The sequence below is a fragment of the Sitophilus oryzae genome, unplaced genomic scaffold (genome assembly GCF_002938485.1).
Source record: "Sitophilus oryzae breed Bouriz unplaced genomic scaffold, Soryzae_2.0 scaffold_2008_pilon_pilon, whole genome shotgun sequence".
Classification (NCBI taxonomy): domain Eukaryota; kingdom Metazoa; phylum Arthropoda; class Insecta; order Coleoptera; family Curculionidae; genus Sitophilus; species Sitophilus oryzae.
This window is the reverse complement of record NW_022146734.1, coordinates 3,034,693-3,061,497: the sequence shown is the minus strand read 5'-3', so window position 1 is coordinate 3,061,497 and position 26,805 is coordinate 3,034,693. Positions and strand designations below refer to the sequence as shown.

The 26,805-nt window shown below is 33.0% G+C and overlaps 2 protein-coding genes across 2 annotated transcripts in view; one reads left to right on the top strand and one right to left on the bottom strand.

Moving 5' to 3' along the window:
* Positions 1–40: 40 nt before the first annotated feature.
* LOC115883987 (gametocyte-specific factor 1 homolog) lies at positions 41–25,562 on the top strand. Its single transcript, XM_030902411.1, has 3 exons — positions 41–377; positions 22,517–22,701; positions 25,138–25,562. Exons 2-3 carry the CDS (start codon positions 22,541–22,543, stop codon positions 25,295–25,297), a joined length of 321 nt encoding a protein of 106 aa, XP_030758271.1. The 5' UTR covers positions 41–377; positions 22,517–22,540; the 3' UTR covers positions 25,298–25,562.
* The window catches only part of LOC115883980 (rootletin), a 101,681-nt gene continuing 75,755 nt past the window's right edge, over positions 880–26,805 (bottom strand). Inside the window, exons 17-28 of the mRNA XM_030902399.1 lie at positions 18,701–18,945; positions 13,851–14,268; positions 13,696–13,796; positions 11,558–11,842; positions 11,312–11,491; positions 11,043–11,255; positions 10,537–10,721; positions 10,353–10,482; positions 9,993–10,203; positions 4,842–5,017; positions 1,610–1,793; positions 880–1,545 (exon numbers count right to left, since the gene is read on the bottom strand). Coding sequence (XP_030758259.1) covers positions 1,454–1,545; positions 1,610–1,793; positions 4,842–5,017; positions 9,993–10,203; positions 10,353–10,482; positions 10,537–10,721; positions 11,043–11,255; positions 11,312–11,491; positions 11,558–11,842; positions 13,696–13,796; positions 13,851–14,268; positions 18,701–18,945 — 2,420 coding nt within the window. The 3' untranslated portion in view covers positions 880–1,453. The remainder of the gene's footprint in view (positions 1,546–1,609; positions 1,794–4,841; positions 5,018–9,992; positions 10,204–10,352; positions 10,483–10,536; positions 10,722–11,042; positions 11,256–11,311; positions 11,492–11,557; positions 11,843–13,695; positions 13,797–13,850; positions 14,269–18,700; positions 18,946–26,805) is intronic.

Genomic DNA, 26,805 nt, shown 5'->3' with positions numbered 1-26,805 from the left:
GAGTTTTTCTTCAATTACTATTTATAACTTACTGGTAATAGTAATATTGTACGCTAAAGCCTGAAAGAAGAGGTTTTTAATTTTAACATACTTAGTTCTTAGATAAATTACGGTTACAGGCAACCAGAAATACAGGTACCCTAGATGTTACCATAGATTAAAATAAATTCTGACGTTTAATTTGTTGTATTTTAACCTCACTTTTAACTCGTTTTCCAACTTGTAAACAATCTCTCGGTTATTAGCTTGTTATTAGTAGTTATTAGCATAAAATAATTAACCAGAATTAACTAGAAAGTTATTAGTGGCTCTGTTAGTGGCTTAGTGGCAAACAATACTATTCTTAGGAGGGATTTTAAGTGTTTAATTAATTTTCAGTAAGTAGTTTATATTTTTTATGCATTAATTTCATAAATATTAAATTAAGAAAATTTGTTGCATTATAAACCGATTCTGTTTGATAAACCTGAGGTGAGGTGCAGTTTGCCATAAAACAATAATTGATTTGCTTAACGATATATGACTTTGTTCTCTATAAAAATATACTTTGGTAAGCTGTATATATTTTTTTAATATTTAGGTTCCTTCTGTGTCTAAAATCATTTGTACCTTTATCTATAAATACTTGAACCAATTTTTGCCAAAGAAAAGAAAGAGGCATTAAGAAATATTTACGTTCTACTTCTACTGTAAGTAGTAGCCTTTTATTTTAATTTGATTTTAAGTAAAATTGAGTTATAAATAAAGACACTACTTATGGAAATCTTTGAAAAATGCTTGTGATAATCATTGTTATTAGATTATCAGCATATGATTTGTTAAAACCATATTTGCTAGTTCTTCTTTGAACTAATTTGGATAAAAATAAAAGACTAATAGCAGTGTCATTCATTTTATTAAAGCATTTATATCATTCAAACATACAAAATTGGACGGATAATAAATACACTGTATTTTAAGTACTTTTAGTCGAAAACATTAAATTAAAATCTAAATCATACAACAAAATAAAGTAAAATAAATATGATTTTTTGGCAAGATTTTTTTATGAAATGGACATCATTATGAGCGTGAATATATATTTTTTTCTATGCAAATTATTACTTTATAATATAACCTATTGTGTATTTTTTTAGTTATTTTAAATAAAAAGATGAGATTTAGTGCATGAACTACACTGTTTGTTGACAGTCTTTTAGTTACTGTGACTAAATTATTTATGTGAGTTTTGAAATGAAAAATTCAATTAAGTATTTACTTAAAAATTAAAAAGAATCTTTGGTAACTTTTCGGTGCTAATTATGTTATATCTAGGCATTACAAATGTTTTATTTAGATTTAACCTCTAGATTTTTGGAAAACAAAATTAATACGAATTCGGTTATTTCTAAGGTTTTTTTTTGTCCTAAGTAAGTTTAGGAATTATTTAATAAAGAACTATTTAAATACTATTCTATTTTGGTTGAGGAGTCATAGACCTCCTGTATGAAGAAGAAGGTAGATTTAAACTTGGTGGCAAACTGGCAGTGCTTGATAATGTTGTATCTGAAAAGAATTTTTGGATAAACAAATGTCAAGTAATGTTTATTATTATTTTGTTAATTAATACCTAGTTTTCTGGCTTCATGTTCCAACAACAAAGCATCTACTGAAGGATCTTGGGATACTGTTCTCAGTGAATCGCCCAACGCTTGTCTTAATTGTTGCATCTCGCGACCAGCTTTTGTACTTCTCAGCACGTATTGCTGACGTCTCTTTATCTCTTCATTCAGTTGCTCTCTTAATAGTTTAACCTTAAAAACATATATATTTTTCACAGGGTTGGCATGATTTAAATCAAGTGATTTTTTTAATTTTAATCATGTGATTTAAATCAAAAAAATGGTTTTATTGAAACTTTATAATAAATCAAAAAATAACTGTAAAAGTTAAAAAAATGTGTCTTAGAAAACTATAAAAAATATTTCTATAACAGATATAACAGATAATAAATCGAAAAATAATTCTAAATATTATAAAACTATATAAAAATAGCTATTCATCAATTTAAACGTTGGACCGATTGTTGAAGTAATTTCGTGTGAATCCATTAGACCGCTAACCGCAGGGATTTATTTTAAAATTTATGTATAAGTGACAAAAAGTCGAATACATGTCATTCGAAGTCTAGTGCAGAACTAGGTTCTTCTGATATAGACCATATAGACATTATATCTTCATTCCCGAGAAATTATAATCGTTGTCAAAAAATATGTTGTTTTATATATATACAGGGTCCGGCAATAGTGCGTCGGGCATCTGTAGCTCCTAGAATAAAAAAGTTGAGAATTTTGTTTTAGTGCAAACCTAAAGTAGGTATGTACCAGGATGTATTTCAGGAAAATATTTTAACTTCTATAGAGTGGCTCAAAAACGTGTGAGTGGACCTGGATGATTTTTTTTAAATGGAACACCCTGTATATTATTACATTTTTGGCTTCCTTTCCGATCACTTTACATAACCCTAAGATATGAATAAATAAATTTTGATAGTTTCAGAGATATTAAAAAATAAATCAAAAATATAGTTTTTTCAGCCCTACTTAAAAAAATTATTAAAAATACAAGAACTGTTCTGAAAACAAAACTATATTACGTATTTACTTTAGTATATATACTAATATCGTTTTGATTTCAGAACAGTTCTTGTATTTTTAATAATTTTTTTTAAGAAGGGCTGAAAAATATATATTTTTGATTTATTTTTTAATATCTCTGAAACTATGGAAATATATTTATTCATATCTTAGGGTTATGTAAAGTGATCTGAAAGGAAGCCAAAAATGCAATAATATACAGGGTGTTCCATTTAAAAAAAATCATCCAGGTCCGCTCACACTTTTTTGAGCCACCTTATAGAAGTTAAAATATTTTCCTGAAATACATCCTGGTACATACCTACTTTAGGTTTGCACTAAAACAAAGTTTTTTATTCTAGGAGCTACAGATGCCCGACGCACTATTGCCGGACCCTGTATATATAAAACAACATATTTTTTGACAACGATTATAATTTCTCGGGAATGAAGATATAATGTCTATATCAGAAGAACCTAGTTCTGCACTACACTTCGAATGACATGTATTCGACTTTTTGTCACTTATACATAAATTTTAAAATAAATCCCTGCGTTTAGCGGTCTAATGGATTCACACGAAATTACTTCAACAATCGGTCCAACGTTTAAATTGATGAATAGCTATTTTTATATGGTTTTATAATATTTAGAATTATTTTTCGATTTATTATCTGTTATACATACATCATATCTGTATTCAACATTTGTTCACTATTGCGCATCACATATCCGTCCTATATTTCAAGAACTAAGGAGTCTAGGACATACCTATGTGTAGTATATTTAGTTTCATAAAAAAGTAGCAAAGCAATGTGAAAATCGCATCATTGTATCTCTATTCATAAACGAGAAATAAACCATAAAACACACGAAAATGGGATACCCTGTACAGATGTGATGCGCAGTAGTGAACCGCAGTAGTCTACCGGCAGCCAGACGGCCTGCATTTTGGTCAGGAGAGCATAGTAAAAGATATATTAAAGAACCAGCTTTCTTAAAATTCTCGTTTTCCCGACTGTGCTAGCTCTTGTACTATTATAGTTTTGTTAAAACGTCCGTTATCTTACGATCTTTCCCTGTTGGAGGACTGGGATAAAAAATTTGCGGATGAAAAGTGGCGCAAAAAGGCTATGACCAATCAGAGCGCCGTCTATTTTGATAAGCTAATTATTAGTCTTTCTCTATGGATAACCTCTATCCTTTGAATAAGAAGACTAAGGAAGGAGCATAATGCTATCCATGTATTAATGCATGGTGGGCGGAAAAAGCACTCTAGGGTGGAGATCCTTGACAGTTCTGTTTGATGATTCATTTGACACATTTGAATTTGATTTGAAATTTTGTAGATTTGTCAGTCTTTACAGAGCTTATTTTATGTTATTCATTATTTATTCTACTACTGATAGTTGTATTAAGGTAGTAAATCTAGATGGAAATTGTGGCAGAACTTAAATTAACAGTGACACTATCGCGATTTATCGAAAAAGACTCTAAAATAATTGGTTGTGTAGCGTGCGGTAGATCTCGGCAAAAATTGAGTGAAATAACGGAACAACTTTTCGCTAGTAAATAACTATATAATATACATACGTGTAGTAAAGCGATCATTTATGAAATTCACTTAAATTAACTAATTATATATTTTTTCTTGCATTTTTGCTTTTATTTACTACTTGTCAAAGATTAGATGTCAAAGAATTTTGATACGTTAATTTGACTTACCTGCTTCAGTAGCGTATCGGATGTTTGTGTTAATAAATACTTATTATAACTTATCTATTTTTATTAGAATTATATATTTTTATAACAATTTTAATTACTACCAACATTTATTCACAACGTAAAATAAAACAACAAATTATTGAGTCTACCCCACGTCTACCCTACATCATAGTTTTACACTTTTTAAATAAAATTAGAACGGCACTGATAAACCGGAATTTAAGTCGGCCATATTTGAGGCCCATCGCGGTGTACCTAAGATTTTTGATATGCTCCTTCCTTAGTCTTCTTATTCAAAGCCTCTATCACAAGCTGTTGCTAGGATATTCAATTAATTTTAATTGTATTTTTTAGACATTTTGAATGATTGTAAACTAAAACTATAAAGTGTAATTGAAACCACTAATTTATTCCACTAATTTCGAGATTTTGAATGAAGCTTTCTAGAATTTAATTTATATAATTAAAAATAATAAGTAAACATATTTGTTTAAAACTTACTTGGCTCTCTAAACGCGAGATCTGCTGTCTGTGACTTTGTTCTCTAGCTTCAAGAAGACGTTCGGCCTGAAGTTGGGCCGCCCTGTATCTTTCTATTTCGGCTCTGTCAAATTTGGTGTCCAAACTGGGTCTTTGGTTCCTTAATCTAGCTAATTCTGCTTCTTTGTCCGCTAGATCTGAAAAGTTATATGAATATTACTCGGCATGTTTTATTTAAAATAATTCTACATAAATATACAGGGCGGTCAACTGTTGTTTGAGACCCCTTGAGTTTCTTTTAAGTATTTAGAAAATACGTATTTTATACCTAGTATTTCCAGTACCTTTTCCAAAGGTATTTTGTAACTGATATCTCAAATACTTTGCTTAGAAGTATCTTGTAACTTGTATTTCTCAGATACTTTTTATGACGTATCTCTGCATATCCTCATACAAATATTATATTTTTTATAGTCACCTTGTATTAGAATTTAGAAACATATTCCACAGTTAAAATGAGATTCGGAAAGTATTAATAAGAATAAAGTTTGTCCATCCCTTTGAATAAGAAGACTAAGGAAGGAGCATAATGCTATCCATGTATTCATGCATGGTGGGCGGAAAAAGGACTCTAGGGTGGGGATCCTTGACAGTTCTGTTTGACGATTCATTTGACACATTTGAATTTGATTTGGAATTTTGTGGATTTGTCAGTCTTTACGGAGCTTATTTTACGTTATTTATTATTTATTCTACTACTGATAGTTGTATAAAGGTAGTAAATCTAGATCGAAATTGTGGCAGAACTTAAATTAACAGTGACACTGTTGCGATTTATCGAAAAAGACTCTAAAATAGATGGTTATGTAGCGTGCGGTAGATCTCGGCAAAAATCGAGTGAAATAATGGAACAACTTTTCGCTAGTAAGTGACTATATAATATACATGCATGTAGTAAACCGATCATTTATGAAATTCACTTAAATTAACTAATTATATATTTTTTCTTATATTTCTGCTTTTATTTACTACTTGTCAAAGATTAGATGTCAAAGAATTTAGATACGTCAATTTATTATAGGGTATCGGATGTTTGTGTTAATAAGTAATTATTAAAACTTATCTATTTTTATTATAATAATATGTTTTTATAACAATTTTAATAACTACCAACATTTATTCACAACATAAAATAAAAAAAAAATATTGAGTCTACCCCACGTCTACCCTACATCATAGTATATGGGGTGCAAGGGGTATCGAAGCGATACATATAGCCTAGCTTACCCAAAAGTCAACCTCACCTTCACGTGGTGCACCCTGTTTACACAAACGAGGCTCTGACGTCCGAGTATAGGCGGTATAACCTTATACAACCCTCAGACCTACCATCTTCTGGGGAAAAGGAGTAATAAAATACACCTAGCCGGCCGAGAACGTAGCACAAGGGAACTATCGTCGCAGTCCTCACTGTGCCATAGCCATCCCGTGCTACAGTTGCAGCCAAAACTGTGCGGCAGCGTAACCGCCACAGTTAAACCTTTTCACGCAGCTTACACACAGCAATGATGGAACATTCGAGTGGGACAAAATTATCGTCCGGAGGTAAAATACCCCTCAATCGGATCTCCGGGAGGGGTGCCTACTCGAGCGTATCATCGGAGAAACAAAAAACATCAATGTTTCACGTTCGCGGCGTGGAACGTCCGCACTCTACTGGACAAGATAAATTCAAATCGACCAGAGAGAAGAACAGCACTGGTCTCACAGGAACTCCACCGATTAAATATAGATGTTGCCGCTCTAAGCGAAACACGCTTTGCAGATGAAGGTAGTCTCACTGAGGAGCATTACACCTTCTTTTGGAAAGGTCATCCCGCAACACACAGGAGAATTCATGGTGTAGGCATTGCGATCAAAAACGAAATCGCCACCAAGTTAACAGAAGTACCTATTGGTGTCTCCGAACGTCTTATGACCCTAAGGTACCCCATATCAGACAAAACTTACGTCAACATCATTAGTGCCTACGCTCCCACCCTTGACGCTAACATTGAAGATAAGGATAAATTTTACCAAGCTTTACAAAATGCCCTTCAACGAATTCCAAAGCACGAACGAATCATCTTGCTAGGTGACTTTAATGCCCGTGTAGGCAAACAACAGGAAATATGGCCTGACGTATTGGGAAAACATGGAATGGGAAACGCAAATAGCAATGGTGAACGCTTATTAACAACATGCGCAGAGTATAATCTTTGCATCACCAATACGTGGTTCATGTTGAAGGACAAGTTTAAAGGTACCTGGAAACATCCTAGATCAGGCCACTGGCATCAATTGGACCACATAATCGTTCGAAGGACGCATCTAAAAGATGTTAGGCTCACAAAAGCTAGAGTAGATGCCGAATGCGGCACTGACCACCGACTTTTAATTTCAAAATGAAAATCCAGTTAAAACCCAAACATCCACGCTGTAAAAAGCAAAACAACATGACCAGATTGAACGTACGGGGTCTAGAAACAACAATACCGCCGACGCCCTCCGGGAAGCCATCAAAGAATCACTTCCACCGATAACTTCAATCTCAGTATTGGAAGCTGAACAAGGCTGGACACAATTAAGGGATGCGATTCATAAAACCAGCGAAGCAGTACTGGGAAAGTCGAACAAAAAGAAACAACCAGACTGGTTTGACGAAAATCAACCGCATATACAGGCTTTGTTGGAACAAAAGCATAGAGCATATCAAGCCGTCACTGCAAATCCACATAATCCAAGACTGGTAGACAACTTTAAAGCAGCCAACAACACGCTTCGAAGAGAACTGCGCCAAGTAAAGGATAACTGGTGGTCACAAAAAGCGAATCAGATTCAAGAGTACGCCACGCATCACGATTATCGTAAATTCTTCGAGGCTGTAAAAGAAGTATACGGCCCAACTAAGAAGGTAAGCTGCCCAATCATGGCTCAAAATGGCGAACTTCTAAAAGAGGAAGAACAAATTAGAAATCGCTGGAAAGAACATTACAGCCATATCCTTAACCAAGAAAACAACGCCAATATGGAAGCATTAAACACAATACCTCAGTATAACAGCCTCGATGTATTAGACATCCCAATAACAGAACAAGAAATAAAGACCTTCATAAAACAGCTTAAAAACAACAAATCAGCTGGCTGTGACGATATTCCGGCGGAAATCTATAAGTGTGCAAGTAAAGAACTTATTGGTCATCTTAAGGCTCTCTTTGATGTCGTATGGGAAAGCGGAGAGGTACCTCAGGATTTTCGCAATGCGAATATAGTGAATATATTAAGAACAAAGGAAGTGCATCAGACTGCGGAAATTACCGGGGAATTTCGCTATTGGCTATCGGCGGAAAAATTCTTGCAAAAATAATGTCAAACCGCCTGCACCCATATATAGAAAAAATCCTTCCAGAATCGCAAAGGGGTTTTCGTACCAACCGCGGCACCGTCGATTCCATATTTTCCATCCGTCAACTACAGGAAAAAGTAAAAGAGCAGGAGTCTAAACTTTATGTTGCATTCATCGATCTAACAAAAGCCTTCGACTCTGTGAACAGAGATGCGCTTTGGGCAATTATGGAAAAGTTCGGAGTACCCAACAAATTTCTTACAGTGTGTAAAAGCCTCCAAAACAACAAGTCAAGAGTGTCACATCATGGATCACTGAGAGACCCATTCCTAACAAATACAGGAGTTAGGCAGGGATGTGTCTTAGCGCCTCTCCTATTCAACATATTCATGGCAGCGCTCTCCATTATAGTGGACAGCAAACTGCAGGAGAGAGGATTGGGCATTAGATACTGATATGACGGGGTCTGTTCAACATAAAAAGACTCAGGGCAAAAACACGTACAAAATTTATCACAGAACTTCAATACGCTGACGACTGCGCTCTAGTTGCAAACACGGTACAACAATTACAAGAAATGTTGAACACATATACCTGGGCATACGAGGCTTTGGGCCTTAAGCTGAACATCGGCAAAACTAAAATCATGTGCACTCCCCCGGAAGATCACAACAATGCTATAAAAATCGGAGAAGAACTATTCGAATATGTGGCGGAATTCAATTACCTTGGCAGTTTGATTTCGGAAAAGGCCAATATTGACTCTGAAATTCAGCACAGGATTAGTAGCGCCTCAAGAGCATTCTGGAAATTAAAAGACAGGGTTTTCTACAATCATGACTTGAGTACAAAAACAAAACTTGCAGTATACCGAGCAATTATAATCCCCACCATGATATATGGGAGCGAAACCTGGGTGCCTTACCGCCGACACATGAACGCATTGAACAAGTTGCAACAGAGACACCTTAGACAACTCTTAAGAGTCCGGTGGTTCCATCATGTCTCAAACGTATCGGTCCTTGAAAAATCTAACTGCGAGAGTATTGAAGTCATGGTCACAAAATCCCGCTTAAGATGGGCTGGTCACGTATGCAGAATGCAAGAAAACCGCATACCAAAATCTCTGCTTTACGGTGAGCTTGTGGACGGTAAGAGGAGGCCGGGTGGACAACTGAAAAGATACAAGGACATTTTCCACGAAAATTTAAAGGGAATTAACATGCAGAATGAGTGGGAAAAAGCAGCTCACAATAGAACTCAATGGAGAAGGGTTGTAAACTCAGTTAACAGCGGCAACCAAAAAGTAGAGAGGCAACAAAGCAATGAGATTTTTGAATGTCCGGAGTGCGGTAGGCAGATAACATCACGTATCGGGCTTTTCAGTCACAGAAAAGCTCATGAAAGAAAACGCCTTGCGTGACCAGTTTCTTTATGTGTGTCGAATACTCGTCAGCGAGTAACGGCTGTATGTAATGTAACATCATAGTTTTACATTTTTTAAATAAAATTAGAACGGCACTGATAAACCGGAATTTAAGTCGGCCATATTTGAGTCCCATCGCGGTGGACCTAAGATTTTTGATATGCTCCTTCCTTAGTCTTCTTATTCAAAGGTCCATCCAAAGGATACCTGACAGTGACAGATTTCTATCATTCTAATTAACAGGTAAATTGTATTTTCTGTAATTGTTTTATGCTGTATGTTAAAACCTTCCCTGACTCGATGGTTAGATTTTAGTAATAATATACAAACTATAGGTATTGAATAATTATGTCTTCCATACCTGTTTCTAATCGTGATATTCTCAACCTTAATTCCCGATTTTCTTGTTCGCATTTATCCAATTCGCTGCTCGTTAGTTCTGATTCGTATTTTTCCGGTCTATCGTAGGATTTTTCCAGCCGATCATATGATTTTTCATACGACTTTGCTCTGGACGTTGGTTTGGAAGCCAGACGTTCCAAATTTCTGTTTTCTGTTTCCAGTTGTCGTAGCTTTAATGGTAAAAAAATATAAAATTAGATAAGAAATATGTTACTGCAAAATTATGTAAAACTATTACTGGATTAAGATTAAGAGTCTATAGAAACTAAATTCGTTAGGTTAGGAAACCGAAACTTATTCGTTACAACAATGTCTGTACCTTGTTATTCATGGACTCTACTTTGCCTCTAAGATCATTTCTCTCTTTTTGGATTGAATGCAGCTGCATTCTTAGTTCATCTTCTTGATGAGAAGATCCTATCTGACTATCTGCTGGCCATTGAGCTAACCTAAAAATTAGACTTATCTTTACAAGGCTTCAAGTTAAATCTATTGTCTTTCACCTTAATTGAGATTCTAAAGCTGATTTTTGGACTTCATTGTTCGCCAACTCATTGTTCAGTCTTGTTACTTGGTCTTGTAGAATTTGGTTGTTCCTTCTCATTTCAGCTAGTTGGTTCTGGGTACTTTCCATTCTTTCTGACAGTACTCTGCGTTCGTTTTCGCAGTTTGCTAAAGCTTTTTGTACCTAAAACAACGGAATTTTATATTATTTAGATTAAACTTACTCTATTCTGGTTTATAAGAAAATGCGGTTAATTAAAAAATGGGTATTAATACATCATCAGCTAAAGAAAAATTCTGGTTTATGAAAAAAATTCTGGTTCATAAAAATATGGTTTATTAAAAAAATTCTGGTTTCATCCAAAAATTCTGGTCCATAAAAAATTTTCTGGTTTATCACAAAGATCATGGTTTGTGAAAAAATATGGTTTATAAAAAAATTTCTGGTTCATAAAAATTTCGTTTAAAAAAATTCTGGTTGATGAAAAAATATATTGCCGCCTACTTGTTTAAGCCTCTCTGATTCAGTATGCTGACTAGACACAGTTTCCATCAAATTTCTTTGTAATCTTTGTAACTCAGCTTTCAGTTCACTCTCACTGTTTGACACTTTTTCCAAGGAACAATTTAATTGGTCTATAGTTGATTTAAGCGATACGCATCTTTCTTCTAAACTCGCCACAGATCTGCTTTGTAGGTCGCATTTTTCTTGCAACTTCTGAATAAAAAAACGTATAAATACATATTCATGGTTTTAAAGGTTGTATTTTTTACTTGTATGGTGCCGTCTTTTTCTTGTAGCATCATTTGTAATCGTTGTAGATCACCTTCTGCAGACATTCTCTGTAATTCTAGTTTGGTAGATCTGTTTTCTGTTCGTGCTAGTTCTTCTTGAAGATGTCGTTTTTCTGCTTCTGATCTGTTCAGTGCCGCTTTGAGCTTCTCCAATTTGTCCTGCAATATAAAATAAACAAGAAATTTAGAAAAATACTATGTTTTTATCTCATAAACACAAATTACCTCATACTGCAACTTCTGTTCACTCTCCCCACTCAGACTCAGCTCCAAAGAAACCACTTTTTCCCTCATTTGCTTAGCTTCTTCCGACTTTTTATGTAGCGCTTCGGTCTGAGATTGTAGCTCTACATTTTTCTGCCCTAACCTCGCTTCCAAACTACCCTTTTCCTCCTGTAGAGTCTTCAAACTCTGCATCACTTTGGTCAGTTTGTGGTCGCCTTTGTTCTGACTATCGTGCGCTTCTTGGAGTTGTTTTTTGACCGTGTTGACTTGAGTTTTGTAATCATCCTGCATATAAATAAAAAAATAAAGGTTTTATTTAGACTATCGAATTAAATAATAGCCTTGTTTATATATTCTTAAAGTTGATCAACCGACTAGACAAAATGTGCTGCCAACTGGAGGACAAATCGTGAACCTTTCGGGGCGGAGTCAAAAATATCGATTATTTTCGTTATTTTCCTCAGAGTAATGTAATAAAACAGACCGGGTTTCTGCGAACTTTAATAGTGGTCAGTTGATTAAGAAATTTAAACGAAACTTTTATTTTATTGTAAATTGTGGATTATTTTTGCCTGTTATTTTAAGAATTCTAAACCGTATTAACAAAGAAATTATTATTTCGATATGTTGGTACATTATTTATAATTTATGATAATGCTAATTGGCTGTTAATTAATATTTAAAAAAAAGTTACATACCTATTTTAATTTGATTTAATGCAGGTTTATAAAAAAATCATTTCATTTTTTTTAAAACATAAAACTTTTTACATTTTTGGTGCTAACTAACTGGCATGGTATTATTGGTATGGAAATTAGCCAAGAAAGAAAAGAATTGGCTATAACTTGTAATTTTTCGAAAAAAAACATATTATACCTATATCGCTGAAAAGCTTAAAAAATGGCGCTTTTTATGAAGTCATGGCCAACTGTTTGGTTTCCATTTAAAAAAAAAAACATAATGTTTGTGTCATATGTCAAAAATGACAGGCTTTAGGAAAAAAAACAGAAAACACAAACTCATTAAGACGGAATTTATGACCCAACAAAACTGCAATTATTCTTTCCCCATTTAACCGACTCTCTATCTCCAGTAGTTTCCGAGATACCCATAGAGAACATCGATCGTAGGAAACTCACCCTGTATAGTATTTAGAAACTAACTGTTATTATTATTTGACTAGATTAATTTGATTAATAAGACTCGATTAATTTAATTTAAAATAAATTTGATCAGATTTTTTTTTCGTATATTCTACTACCAGAAAACCAAAATTATATGATAATGCACTTTTCAACGAAGTTGAAGGAAGATATAGTGTATCTATAACAATACTTAATAGAATTATTACAATTAGAAGAAAAATAAAAAGAAAAAATACCCAAATACCTCATCTACAAAATAAACTAATATAATATCTTATAAAAACACTACACAACTACTTCTTGTATTCTACCCTGAAAAAATTATCAAACTTACTAATTAATCAAACAAAAAGAAAAAATAACCAAATTATCCCTTCACCTACTACTTAACTACAAAATAATAAACTATAAAAACACTACTAAACTATTTCTGGTATTCTACACTAAACATTATAATTAAACTTAATAAAATTAATCTAATTTTACACTACAACCACTACAACTACAAAGAAATAAGAACATTTTTAAAACTAGAAGAAACAGAACTTCGATACGTGCGACCAGTATAATAGATCAAGCGGACAAAGAATATAAAATACTTTAAAAATGTGCATTCAGAAAGAAAAATATCTCGAAAATTACCTAAACAAACATTTTTTTTTCTTATCAGTGAAAAGCATCGGCCTCGTCGGCCTTACGGAATTTATCGGGTATTTACAATGGTCGAATTGTATAATTACCAGCTTTTATAGCATATCTAATAGACAAAAAGTATCTGGTCGATTAGTAACCAATTGGCACAGTCCGAAAATTATCGATTTTTATTTTCTCTGTTTTTATTGGTCGCTTCAAAATTCAGAGTAACAAAAAATATTTTTCTATAGTAAAAGACTGTGAAATACGCCCCGCCATCTGGTGCTTTACATCCATAAACGTCTTAGGTTGAGCTACTTTAAAAATTCATATACAAGGATAATAGTTAGTTAGCCTTACTCTTTCTCTTTCAATCTGTGCTACTTGTTGCATCAGATTTCTAACACCCTTTCTTACTACTTCCGGATCTACATCGATACTACCATCTTTTTCGTCATGAGCTATAAAGTAACATAGTTATTATCTTACTATTAATGATGTATTTTTGTTAATACCCCTGGCAGGACTCCACCTCCTTGATGGACTCAGTAATCTGTAAGGCATGGATACAGAGCCATCAAGCTGTATCCCAGCTATTCTTCTTAACGTCGAGACCACACTGAACAACTTCTGCTCAACGTCTCTTTTGGAAGACTCTAACTGAGCCAACTGTGTCTCAAGGGCTCTGATTCTACCTTCTGCGCCTCCTAGTTTCGCCTTGAGTTCCTGGATTTGTTGCGTGGCATCCACCAAACACACTTCTAGGTTATGTTTCTGGTCTTCCAGTCTTTTTTCCTTCACCCTGTAGTCTTCCAGGTGGATGAGTAGGTCTTGTTCTCTGGCATGCCACTGTTCTTCAAGTTGGCCAGTGTGTGATCTGGTTCTACTCAGTTCCTGTCTGGTGTGTTCCAAGTTCCTTTCCAGTTCAGACATCTTGAAGAAAATGAATGCAAAGTTTAAGTTTAGTGGAAATTTCCTAAATACCGGGTGTTGCATCGTCGAGCGGGACATAGGAAATCCCATGTAAATTTTAATGGGGTCATTTATTGGCTTCCCTAATTATTTTAGAGAATAATTCTATTTAGATTGAAGAGCACTAAAACCCACATTCAAAAGAATAACTTTAGATATTTTTGATTAGCCTGTTTACGAGTTATCGCCGATTTCTTTTTAAATATTTCTCCTTTCTTATGGCCCTGTATTTACTTATGAGCACCAGTCAAGGTAAAAGATAACTGTCAAATGAAGTTGTCTTTTCAGAAATTTATCTATTTAGTGCTTTATTATTATTATTATTAAAACTCATACCTACATCGAAAATATTAGCCATGAATTACAAGAACTACCGAAGAAAAAGTATTGATGATTAAATGGTATTATCAAGGAAATAGTTATCAAAGGGTGTCGGACATGTTTGCTGTTCTGTATCCGAATAGACCGATACCTGGAAAATCGCAAGGAATATCCAGAGATTTGAGACCAAAGGTACCCTGCAGATGTGAAGCAAGGCAGGAACAAAGAGAAGATGCAAGAAATGATACCGACTTGGAAGTTTTATTGTGCGTGGCAGAGAAGGATGGAAAGATCAGCACAAGGAAACATGAGGATGAAATAGGAATAGATCACACTACAGCGTTTCGAATTTTGAAACGACATAAATACTATTCCTTCAAATATGAAAAGCACCAAGAGCTACGAGATGGGGACGAAATACGGCGGCAGGCGTTTTGTTTTGATATGATGGAAAGAGCAAACACGGATAGGGAATTTTTAAAAAACATGTTTCACTGACGAATGCACGTTTACCTTAAATGATGAACCCAATGTTCAAAATTATCGATATTGGAACAAAGAAAACCAACACAGGTTTGTCGAAACAAGGACGCAATATCCACAGAAAGTAAATGTTTGGGCAGGGATATTCGGACACAATATTATCGGGCCATTATTTCTTACGCGAAATTTAAATGCGGAAATCATATTTTACCTGCTTTACATGATGCCGCTAGGGAAAATCAGGAAGTTTGGTAGCAAATGGATGGCTGCCCGGCACATAGTACCCTGGCTGTTCGGGAATATTTAGACAATAGTTTTAACGGAAACGTTATTGGCCTAAATCATACAGTAAATTGGCCAGCAAGGTCTCCTGATATTTCGCCAAATGATTTCTTTCTCTGGGGCCATTTAAAAAACGGGATATACATACAAGGATAAAAAATACCCAAATCTAGACGAGTTAAAAAATGATATTTCTGCCGAATGCATTAGAATTTCAGTTTACCAACTAGCGAATGTAAGAAGAGAATTTTATGATCGCCTGGGTTATTGTCTAGCAGTCGATGGACGAATATTTGAACATCTTAAATCCTAAAGTTCTAACAATTTAATAGTACTTAAATTAATAAGTTATTGAATATTGTAATATTACTATAATTAACCTTGTAATTGATTACTTTATTTTACTTTAATTCATATAAATTTGTATTTATAAATACATTTTTAAGATTTCCGATGTAGGAATGAGTTTTCAATAATAATAATAAAGCACTAAATAGGTAAATTTCTGAAATGACAACTTCATTTGACAGTTATCTTTTACCTTTACTGGTGCTCATAAGTAAATACAGGGCCATAAGAAAGGAGAAATATTTAAAAAGAAATCGACGATAATAAAATATCTAAAGTTATTCTTTTGAATGTGGGTTTTAGTGCTCTTCAATAAACCTAAATAGAATTATTCTCTAAAATAATTAGGGAAGCCAATAATTGACCCCATTAAAATTTACATTGGATTTCCTATGTCCCGTCCGACGATGCAACACCCGGTATAGGGTGTATCAGCTAACATTTTCAGTATAGGGTTTCTAAGTTTTTAGAAACTCCGGACAAGTAAACACTGAAGTCCGGACAAAATCGGGTAAACCCGGTAAGACCCGAACATTGGACCAATGTGTACTATAGTCTATAAAATGAATAACTTTGAATTTTGACCGTTATTTTTTACCAACATGGCAAATATAAAATCCCTCTGTCAAAAAAGTTACTGATATTCTTTAAATTGAGTGCCTGAACTAGCCTGAACGAATCAGATAGGTAACTCTTTTTACTTTCGTGAAATAGAAAAGGAAAATAAAAAACAAGTGACAATTCTTCCTCTTCTTGCAAAAATCAACACGAAATGTCATAATTGACAAAAGTAAAATGTCATCAGCTTTTGACATTTCTAAATATTAGACCAATGCCGTCTCTATTAGAACAGCCACGAGGCGAGATTTATGACGTCACGCTAGTTAGATAATACGGATTAATAAATATGTTGGAGAATACATGGGAAACATAATTATTCCTCGTATTTTTGGTTTGTATTTTAAAAATGATATAGTTTACATGAAATATACATAATATACAGTTAATAAATACAATATAATATATACCGATTTATTGTAATAAATACTTTGGCTAATAAACATGAACCATACAAATGCAGCAAATGTTTTACAATATAAAAATAATGAATAGGTGGTACATAAGATAATGGGTAAAATGTAAAATATATTTTAAATTTTGGGGTTCGAAAATCAATCTAATTTAACAAAAAACATTCAATATCTACTAATAGTGATGTATTATTATTTGCATTCACAAAATTTATTTATATATTATAATATTTACTGCAATTAATAAACTAATATAAATTTGTCAAAAGATGACCACATATTTTTTTAAATTATTATTCTTAACACAAAAACTATCTACATTGACTATGGAGTACGATTTCAGTCATATTGTAAAACATTTGCTGCATTTGTATGGTTCATAGTTTATCTGCCGAAGTATTTATTAATATAAATAGGTATATATATTGTATTTATTAACTGTATATTATGTATATTTCATGTAAACTATATAATTTTTAAAATACAAACCAACAAATCGAGGAATAATTATGTTTTCCATGTATTCTACAACATAGTTATTAATCTGTAGTATTTAACTAGTGTGACGTCATAAATCTCGTTCCTAGGCTGTTCTATTAAAGACGGCATTGCGTCAGCATGGCCGCAAGTTGCTAACCTAATAAAATTAACACTAGAAAAGCCCGCGGGAACTGTCAAATTCAAAGTTATTCGTTTTACAGACTATACCAGTCATGACCTATGCATGCGAAACCTGTACACTTAAAACGAACATCATAAGGAAACTGCAGATCGCACAACGCTCAGTGAAACGAAATATGCTGGGAATAACCAAGAGAGACTGTAAAAAAATAGAGTGGATACGATAAAAGACCCAGGTAATAGATGTCATCCACAGAATCCCTCAATTGGCAATGGACAGGACACCAGGCAAGAAAAACAGACAACAGATGGACCACAAAAATTACAGCATTGTACCCACGAAGAATTAAGAGACCTAGAAGAAGACCGAACCTGAGATGGGACCATGATATTAGGAAATTAGCAGGGATAACTTGGGTCCGCATAGCCAACAATAGACAACAATGGGGTCAACGACAAAGATAGTATCTAAATATGCAAGGGAGGCTACACCCTAATTGGAAATGGTTGAATAAGTTGAAAATGATGATGATGAATATGGTCGATATTCACTAGGACTAAACAGCAGAACTCATTGCCGGGACTTTTTTAAGGAATTAAGAATATTGACTCTTCCTTCCTTATTTATATTTGAATCCGTTTGCCTAATACGTAAACATGTATCAGCTTCTCAAGAAAGGCCATCTCACACTTATCCACTCAGGAACGCGGAGCAAGATCTTTATCTACCTACCCCACGCTCAGAGTTAGTTAAAAGTTCAATATTATACAACTAGAAAAACATGCACAATCACCTGCCATTTGAAATCAAATCCATAACATCATTTTTTCATTTCGCAAAGCATTGAACTCTTATTTACTAGACAAGGCTTTCTACGCCGTAAATGAATTATATTTGAATTGAAAATCGAATTTGATCTTGAAAACACTGATCTAATGTTTGCTGTTGCTATATTTACTAATGACATCGAAATTAATTTATTTAGAGGTCATTGATATTTTCCTATAAACTGGCTAAATATTTTTAAGTATTATTTTAAGTTTTTTGTTCTTTGACATTGTAAACATTTATAAATGTTTATTTTAACAATAAGACTGACAATATTATTTATATAATGTTTTGTATTATCTTTTGTTTGTTTGTTTGTGTACCTTGTTTTTTTTTCTACTTTGTTTGTTAGTTTACCTTTGTCTACAAATTGAAAAATTTTTTGACAATAAAGGCATTTATTTATTTATTTATTTATATTTTTATTTATTTATAAACCAACCGGACGCTTTTTTTTCAACCATGCACTACAAATTACCTGTTTCCTCAATTGGTGGACTTCTTGATGTGATCTCTCTCGCTCTTCAACCTCATTGAGCAGCCTGGCTTGTAGTTCCTTTTCTTCTTGTTGCTGTTGAGACCCAGCTGCTTGCGCCCGCTGTAGTTCTTCCTGCAAACTTTGAGCTTTGTGATCACTCTGTAATTGTTCTTTTTCCAAATCCCGGATTTGGTTCTGGATTCGTGACCTTTCGTTGTCGAGAGATGACTTGATTTCTTCTAGATCTAAAGAAAAGGTCCTGTATTTTTCACTTTTTCCACTGTATGTTTTCTATTGTGATTTGGTGTTATTCAAACTGGGTTTTTATTGTCCTAGTATCAGGAAAAATAGCTAAAACATTATTTTTTAGGTGTATTTCGTATAAAATAGCGAATGATTTCATTTTTAAACATGAGAATTTTCAAAAGATAACTAAACTAACTCAACTGACTGGTTTCAGATAATTGTTTATTTTTTTTTATTCGACGCAGTTGAAATTATTCGTTTTTAAAATATACAAAGCAAACATAAATGTTCTGTGTTTACTTTTTTAATACGTTATATAGTGATGAGAACTATCCAAATGCGCAGATGTATACAGTATGTCCCCGGATCTTTAAAAAAGGAAGGACTTTTTTGTTGTTAACATTTTGAGGAAAAAGCATTTTTCACTCTGCAAGCTCATAGAAAACATTTGAAGTCGTTTTTCTAAAGGTGACTTAAGACTATAAATTTAAGTAATTTTCAAAATGATTTGTTACTTAAATCTTTATTCCGAAATAGAAAAAGAATTAACCCTTTATAGGCCGATGGTCGTTAAATCGATCACTTTAAATCAGGGTTGGAAAAAATCATAATTTTTTTAAAAAATAAAAAAATAAGATTTATTTGATTTAAATCAGATTTTTTTGATTTTAATTCAAAACAATATTTAAAACGGATTTCCAAATGACTAGGACTTATTTTCAATTAAAGTCCTATCCTAAATGACTATATCTTTATAACTCTCCTGATCTACGGTGCATTTGTCATTTTTCCAGATCGGTCACAAGTATATTTCGCAAAAAAGTCGCTCGCTTCAGATCAAAAGGATTTTTTTTCAAACGTCTCAAAAGTATTAATTTTTGTCATTTTAACGTCTAGGCATAAAAGTAAAGCACTGGCACTGTTACGCCTAAGCACAAAAGTACTAAAATATATTCTTAATTAACTACTTCCGAACCCTGCCAGCAAGGCACAACTTTTCCCTAATTTAATAATCTTTTACCTCTAATAATATATGGTATCCCTGTAGTGTACCGGGTGGCCGACTAAGAATGAACGCCGGCTGTATCTCAAAAACTACTTACCGTATAACTTTGGGAAAAAAATTATAATAAGTAAATCGACCAAGAGAAATCGCTGGAAATTATTTTCAAGTTCGAAAAATGCCCGCTAGGGGGCGTTTCGCTAATAACCAATCAGAAAACAGGGGTTTTCTCAAAAATATGCAGGTGAACAGGTATTTTAAATATTACTATTGTAATCATCGAGAAATTTGTAATTTTTTTGATATAGAGTATTTTGCTCTATCTCATAAAATAAAGTGGTGGGGGAAGGTTAAATTTGCTTTTATTAAAATAAGGATAACTCTGGTTTAGGTTACGCGATTTAAACAAACTAGGGCTCGTTTAAAAGAGCTTTTCTTCCTTAATGATCTCCAGTATAAATTTTGTTTCCACATTTTTTTTCGTGGTAGCTAGAGGGCGCTGTTTGACATCATAACAGATATTGCGCTTTTGCGTAAAAATTTTAAATAGGAGGCTATATTTCCCTTTGCACAGTTAAATAGAGCATAAAATTTCCATAATATCAGCGCAAACCGCAACTTTCTATCTTCTTTCTAACCAGAGATATGGAGGATGGAGGATTATATGGTCTAAAAATTATAGTAGTAGGCTAGGAAACAAAAAGAGGTAAATTGGTTACGTCAAAATATCAAAACATATTTATATGTTTATATATATAAATATAAAACATTTTAATACCATTTAATTACTATTTATCCATGATCGTTCTTGATTCGACCCCATAAATTAAAACCCAGGCATATTGAATCCGATGAGCGATGACCCAGCTGGCCATGGAAATATGCCGCTCTAGCGTCTCTATCTACTAAAGTAGGTGGTATCAAAGAGCCCCCACACATTCATAGCAAAATAAGCGGTTCCACTGCCTCAACTACACTAAATGCATCCATGCTGATGAAATTGCAACAAATGCAATTTCATCATGATGGATCCTCTAATAAAATTGGCAATTCATTTCTTAGAAATTATGGATAGTTCATTTCATTCAGATAATTAAAAAAGTCCAATCATTCGCCATTCTAGAATACCTGCGCAAACATTTACCGACCCACGGTCTTGGTGCTAAACTACTTGCATCAAGGGTAGATTTGGACCAGTAGTGCATATTGTTAAGAATCGCACCTTCGTTCGGTGCTATATGAAAAGTGACCCAAACGACATAAATTTTATAATATAATAATAAATAACACAAACAACAGGTAAAACACGAAAACAAGTGAAATCAAGGATGAACTTGGATTAATAACTAAATGACGTAACATGAAATAAACCCCTAGTTTTCGGCCATACGAAATTCGGCCGTTTTCTGTTAAAAGCAATATGGCGGCACAAAATTCCTAGAAATTTTAACAAAATTATTGATTGTCCGACTTTCGGACATTTTAATCTGAGAACTACTTAAGTATAATTAATCAAGAAATTCGTAAACATTATATGGATGGATGATAATGTTACATAAACACGTTTAAATAATTATGACGTCATTTTTTTTAAGAAAACGCCCGAAATTCGGATGCATGAAAACTGAACTTAAACGTTTTGATATTTTGACGTAACCAATTTAACTTTTTTGGTTTCCTAGCCTACTACTATAATTTTTAGACAATATAATCCTAAGCGGTAACCTAACATGATTTGTTCCCTTAATATCTCCGGTTAGAGAAAAGATAGAAAGGTGCGGTTTGCGCTGATGTTTTGGAAATTTTGTGCTCTATTTAACTGTGCAAAGAGAAGTATAGCCTCCTATTTAAATTTTTTATGCAAAAGCGCAATATCTGTTATGATGTCAAACAGCGCCCTCTAGCTACCACGAAAAAAATTATGGAAACAAAATTTATACTGGAGATCATTAAGGAAGAAAAGCTCTTTTAAACCAACCCTAGTTTGTTTAAATCGCATAACCTAAATCAGAGTTATCCATATTTTAATAAATGCAACTTTAACCTCCCCCCACCACTTTACTTTATGAGATAGAGCAAAATACTTTATATCAAAAAAATTACAATTTTCTCGATGATTATAATAGTAATATTTAAAATACCTATTCACCTGCATATTTTTGAGAAAACCCCTGTTTTCTGATTGGCTATTAGAGACACGCCCCCTAGCGGGCATTTTTCGAACTTGAAAATAATTTCCAGCGATTTCTCTTGGTCGATTTACTTAATAGAATTTTTTTCCCAAAGTTATACGATAAGTAGTTTCTGAGATACAGCCGGCGTCCATTCTTAGTTGGCCACCCGGTACGTACTTATATGGGACACCGTCTATATTTTACATTAATTGTAAAATGTATCCTTGGATTTTGTAGAATTGTTTAATAATTTTTTGATTTGTTGTCATTCGTCATCAGAAAAAAATTACATTAAACAGAATTGGTAGATTAAAAAAAAATCTTCGTAATTAAACTATAAATTTAATGCAATACGTTTTTTTCTTATTTATTTAAAAAAATAATCTTTTTTAGCTTTAATTAATAATTAAGTGAAAAATGACACCAAACATCGTAAAATGCCCATTTAATAGCAACCACGTTATGTTGGAAGACAGTCTGCAAAGGCACATTGTGAGATGTGCCAAAAATTATCCGCACTGGGTTTTGTGCCCGTACAACGCCATGCACCGTTTTCCAAATAAGGAGGTTTTGATCAAGTAAGTATGTACCTTTGAATAAAGGGATGTACAGGGTGGGTCAAATTGGACGCTTTTAAAGGGAAACACCCTTTTCTATAGTAGATAGACGAAAACTAATATCGGTGTTTGGACCTCAATTTTTGTCAAGATCATTATGGTGAAAACCGCACATCTATATCTGTTACCGTTTCGGAGTTATGGGGTGTTTTTCAAAAATGTGAATTTTTAATGAATCGTTGTAACTTTTTTGCTATGGAAAATTTTGTATTTTTATGAAAATATTTCTAAAGCACTTTTTTACGTAGATTTTAATGGTTTAAGTATAATTTTTTTATATATTTATCTGTATATTTTTAATTCATTGAAAATAATTTAAAATTACCTTCCAAAAATATGGCATACTTGATATTTTGCTCGTTTACTCGATGTTGAGTTTTAAAAATTCGCTCACTTTGAATAAGTAAGCTTTAAAAATTCTAACTGTGAGCAGCAATTAAAACCAAAAATAATATTTGCAATGAGAGATGCAGAATTTCATAACAATTTAAACTATATTTAGCAACATCAACACATTTAAACTATATATAATAACAATAAAAATTAATAGCCATACCAAGACATGATATTTTGCTACAGGTGTTCGACATGTCGACCGCCTTTTGTTATGGACAGACTGGGCCGTTTTTGAACATTTCTCGCGGAAATCATTAACTCAGTGAGGGTGAAAGATTCCCCTGGCATAACCGCTAACTACTTCTAGTTCTTGTCTGGTATACGGGCATTTTTCCTTCTGAAACCTTCTTTCGCAAAGATAAAAATCCACTAAAGATAACAGGCACTAAGTCCGGTAGCCGCGACGGTCAACGGTTGTGATCTTGGTTAGCTATTCAATTATTCGCGAAATTGGTTGCAAAAATTTGCTGACAACTTCAGCGTTCTGACGCGGTACCTCGCCTTGCTGGAAAATATGTTTTGGAGTTCTATTAGGGGGGGATCATCAATAAGGGGTCCAAAGCCTACTAGTTAAAAGTAGCTAACTTTTAAAAATTCTGTATAAGAAAACTATAACAAAATACCAAGGGTGCTATATTTTTTGATAGATAATTTTAAATTATTTTCACATAATTAAAAATATACAGGGTGTAAAAAATCATTTTTTCTGTTTATAACTCTCAAATTATTAATTTAAAAAAAATTATACTTAAACCATCAAATTCTACGTAAAAAGGTGCTTTGAAAATGTTTTTACAAAAATACAAAATTTTCCATAGCAAAAAAGTTACAGCGATTTGTTAAAAATGCACATTTTTGACAAACTCATAGTATAGTCTGTGAAACGAATAACTTTGAATTTGACAGTTTCCGCGGGTTTTTCTAGTGCTAATTTTATTAGGTTAGCAACTTGCGGCCATGCTGACGCAATGCCGTCTCTAATAGAACAGCCTCGGAGCGAAATTTATGACGTCACGCTAGTTAGATACTACGGATTAATAAATATGTTGTAGCCATATATGGAAAACATAATTATTCCTCGTATTTTTGGTTTGTATTTTAAACATGATATAGTTTACATGAAATATACATAATATAATATACAGTTAATAAATACAATATATATACCTATTTATAATAATAAATACTTTGGCAAATAAACTATGAACGATACAAATGCAGCAAATATTTTACAATATACAAATAATGAATAGGTACATAAGATAATGGGTAAAATGTAAAATAAATTTTAAATTTTGGGGTTTGAAAATTGATCTAATTTAACAAAAAAACATTCAATCTCTACTAATCGCAAAAAAATGTTTTTAAAGTCATGTAAACTATATCATTTTTAAAATACAAACCAAAAATACGAATAATTATTATTATATTTTCCATGTATTCTACAACATATTTATTAATCCGTAGTATCTAACTAGCGTGACGTCATAAATCTCTCTTTGAGGCTGTTCTATTAGAGACGGCATTGGTCTGATTTTTAGAAATGTCAAAAGCTGATGACATTTTACTTTTGACAATTATGACATTTCGTGTTGATTTTTGCAAGAAGAGGAAGAACTGTCACTTGTTTTATTATTTTCCTTTTCTATTTCACGAAAGTAAAAAGAGTTACCTATCTGATTCGTTCAGGCACTCAGTTTAAAGAATATCAGTAACTTTTTTGACAGAGGGATTATATATTTGCCATGTTGGTAAAAAATAACTGTCTACTGTTTTATAGACTATAGTAACTTATAGACGGTAACAGATATCGATGTGGGGTTTTCACCATCATGTTTTTGATAAAAATTGAGCTTTAGACACCAATATTAGTTTTCGTCTATATCCAAACCAAACCAAAACACACAAATTATATTATGGATATTTTTCAAAATAAAATAGTAGATATCAATTTAAAACATAAACACGTATAAATGATTTTTTTTTCCAATGTATTGTTAGGCATATGGTGGCGTGCGCCTCGCGAGACAATGCGTTCAAGTTCAAACAGGATTATGACATGTCAGGACGAGGAAATGACTGGAAAGACGTGCCAACTCACATCGATCACGGCAAGGAAATCAATTTTGCTGAAGAGGATTGGGATAAGGAATACCAATGAAACCCGTCCATAATTTTAACAAAACCGTAGTGATTTAGTTGTTTTTCTAATTAATATACTTAAAAGTTATATTTTTTAAAGACCATACAGTAATTTTAAGCAAACCAAAATACTTACTAATTCAAGAAATAGTTTTATCAAATGAATCAATTTTAATGATATATGTATAGATCATACCAAATAAACTTTTAGTCACGTGATTAAGCTTGACCGGAAAAGCGTTGCCGACTTTTACATATTTTATTTTAATCAAAATATTTTAGGAAACAAAAATGAATTAATTATAAATACCGGGTGCGTCTCAAAAGTGGTCCCTATAACTTTTTTATTTTTTCAGATAAAATAAATAGTCCCTATAACTTTTTTATTTTTTCAGATAAAAAAAAACGAGATTTGGTATGTTAGTATATGACATAAATTAGGACTGATTAACGTATTATCACTTCCTGTTTCACCGGAAATGTCTACAACTTTTGATTTTTAAATGGAACCCTCCGTATTTTTTTACTTTATTCGATAGAAAATTACATTCTTAACAAAATGACATATCTAGAGTGCCATGGCTATGTTAAAAACACTAATCCTTAATCAAGGAGCCTTGGAAAAATAGATTTGATCATCTAATGTTTTTAGTGTCTTGTCCTGGCCAGTTAGAAAATGCTCGTATCAAATCGTATTTTTAATCACATCTCAATTTTTTCAAATGGAACAAGGGTTAGGTTAGGTTGGTTTGGCTTGGAACAAGGGTGGCTCATTAGCATAGCATTTTTTACGACACACACTTACCACACTCTAGAACCATATGCGAAAATGTTAAAAGTTAACATATGATATGTCATTCAAGAATCAAAAGTTGTAGACATTTCCGGTGAAACAGGAAGTGACCAAAAACAATTGAATGCGCTAATCAATCTTAATTTATGTCATATACTAACATGCCAAATCTCGTTATTTTATCTGAAAAAATAAAAAAGTTATAGGGGTGATCCACTTTTGAGACGCACCCGGTATATAAACAGTTATTATTTATATAAAAAAACTCACCTCCTTAACAGCACTTAAGGAATTTAAAGGGCCATTATTACCGTTTCCTGTTCAAAATATTCTAATAAGTATTTTTGCGGCTGTTAAGGTGCTTTAGCATCTTGTACACTTCGCGCTACAAGCAGTTCTAGAAAGAACAATTTTCGGATGCAAGGTCAACTAATAAAAAAATTAAGAGTAAAGTATTACAACACAATTCACTTAAACCAAAAACTCGTAATACAAAACTAAAGCCTCAAAACGAATAAAAATGTCAAGAAATAAATAAATGTGGCAATTTGATATTTTCACAAAGAGCTACAACCTGAATCACCAGCTGGAAATTCCAGTTAGTCAGCCCGGCGCCGAATATGTCCATGGTTGGCAAAATGAATTTAATAATCGCGCCCTCGATGAGGTAACTAAAAGTTTATTTGGTATCAATTATATGTAGGCTATATGTAAGAATCAGTAGGTTATTCAAA

Bases quoted from the DNA above. Each gene is read 5' to 3' on its own strand.
- LOC115883987 (XM_030902411.1), top strand. From the start codon at position 22,541: ATGACACCAAACATCGTAAAATGCCCATTTAATAGCAACCACGTTATG. The intron at 22,702-25,137 runs GTAAGTATGTAC...ATGTATTGTTAG, and splicing joins AATAAGGAGGTTTTGATCAA to GCATATGGTGGCGTGCGCCT.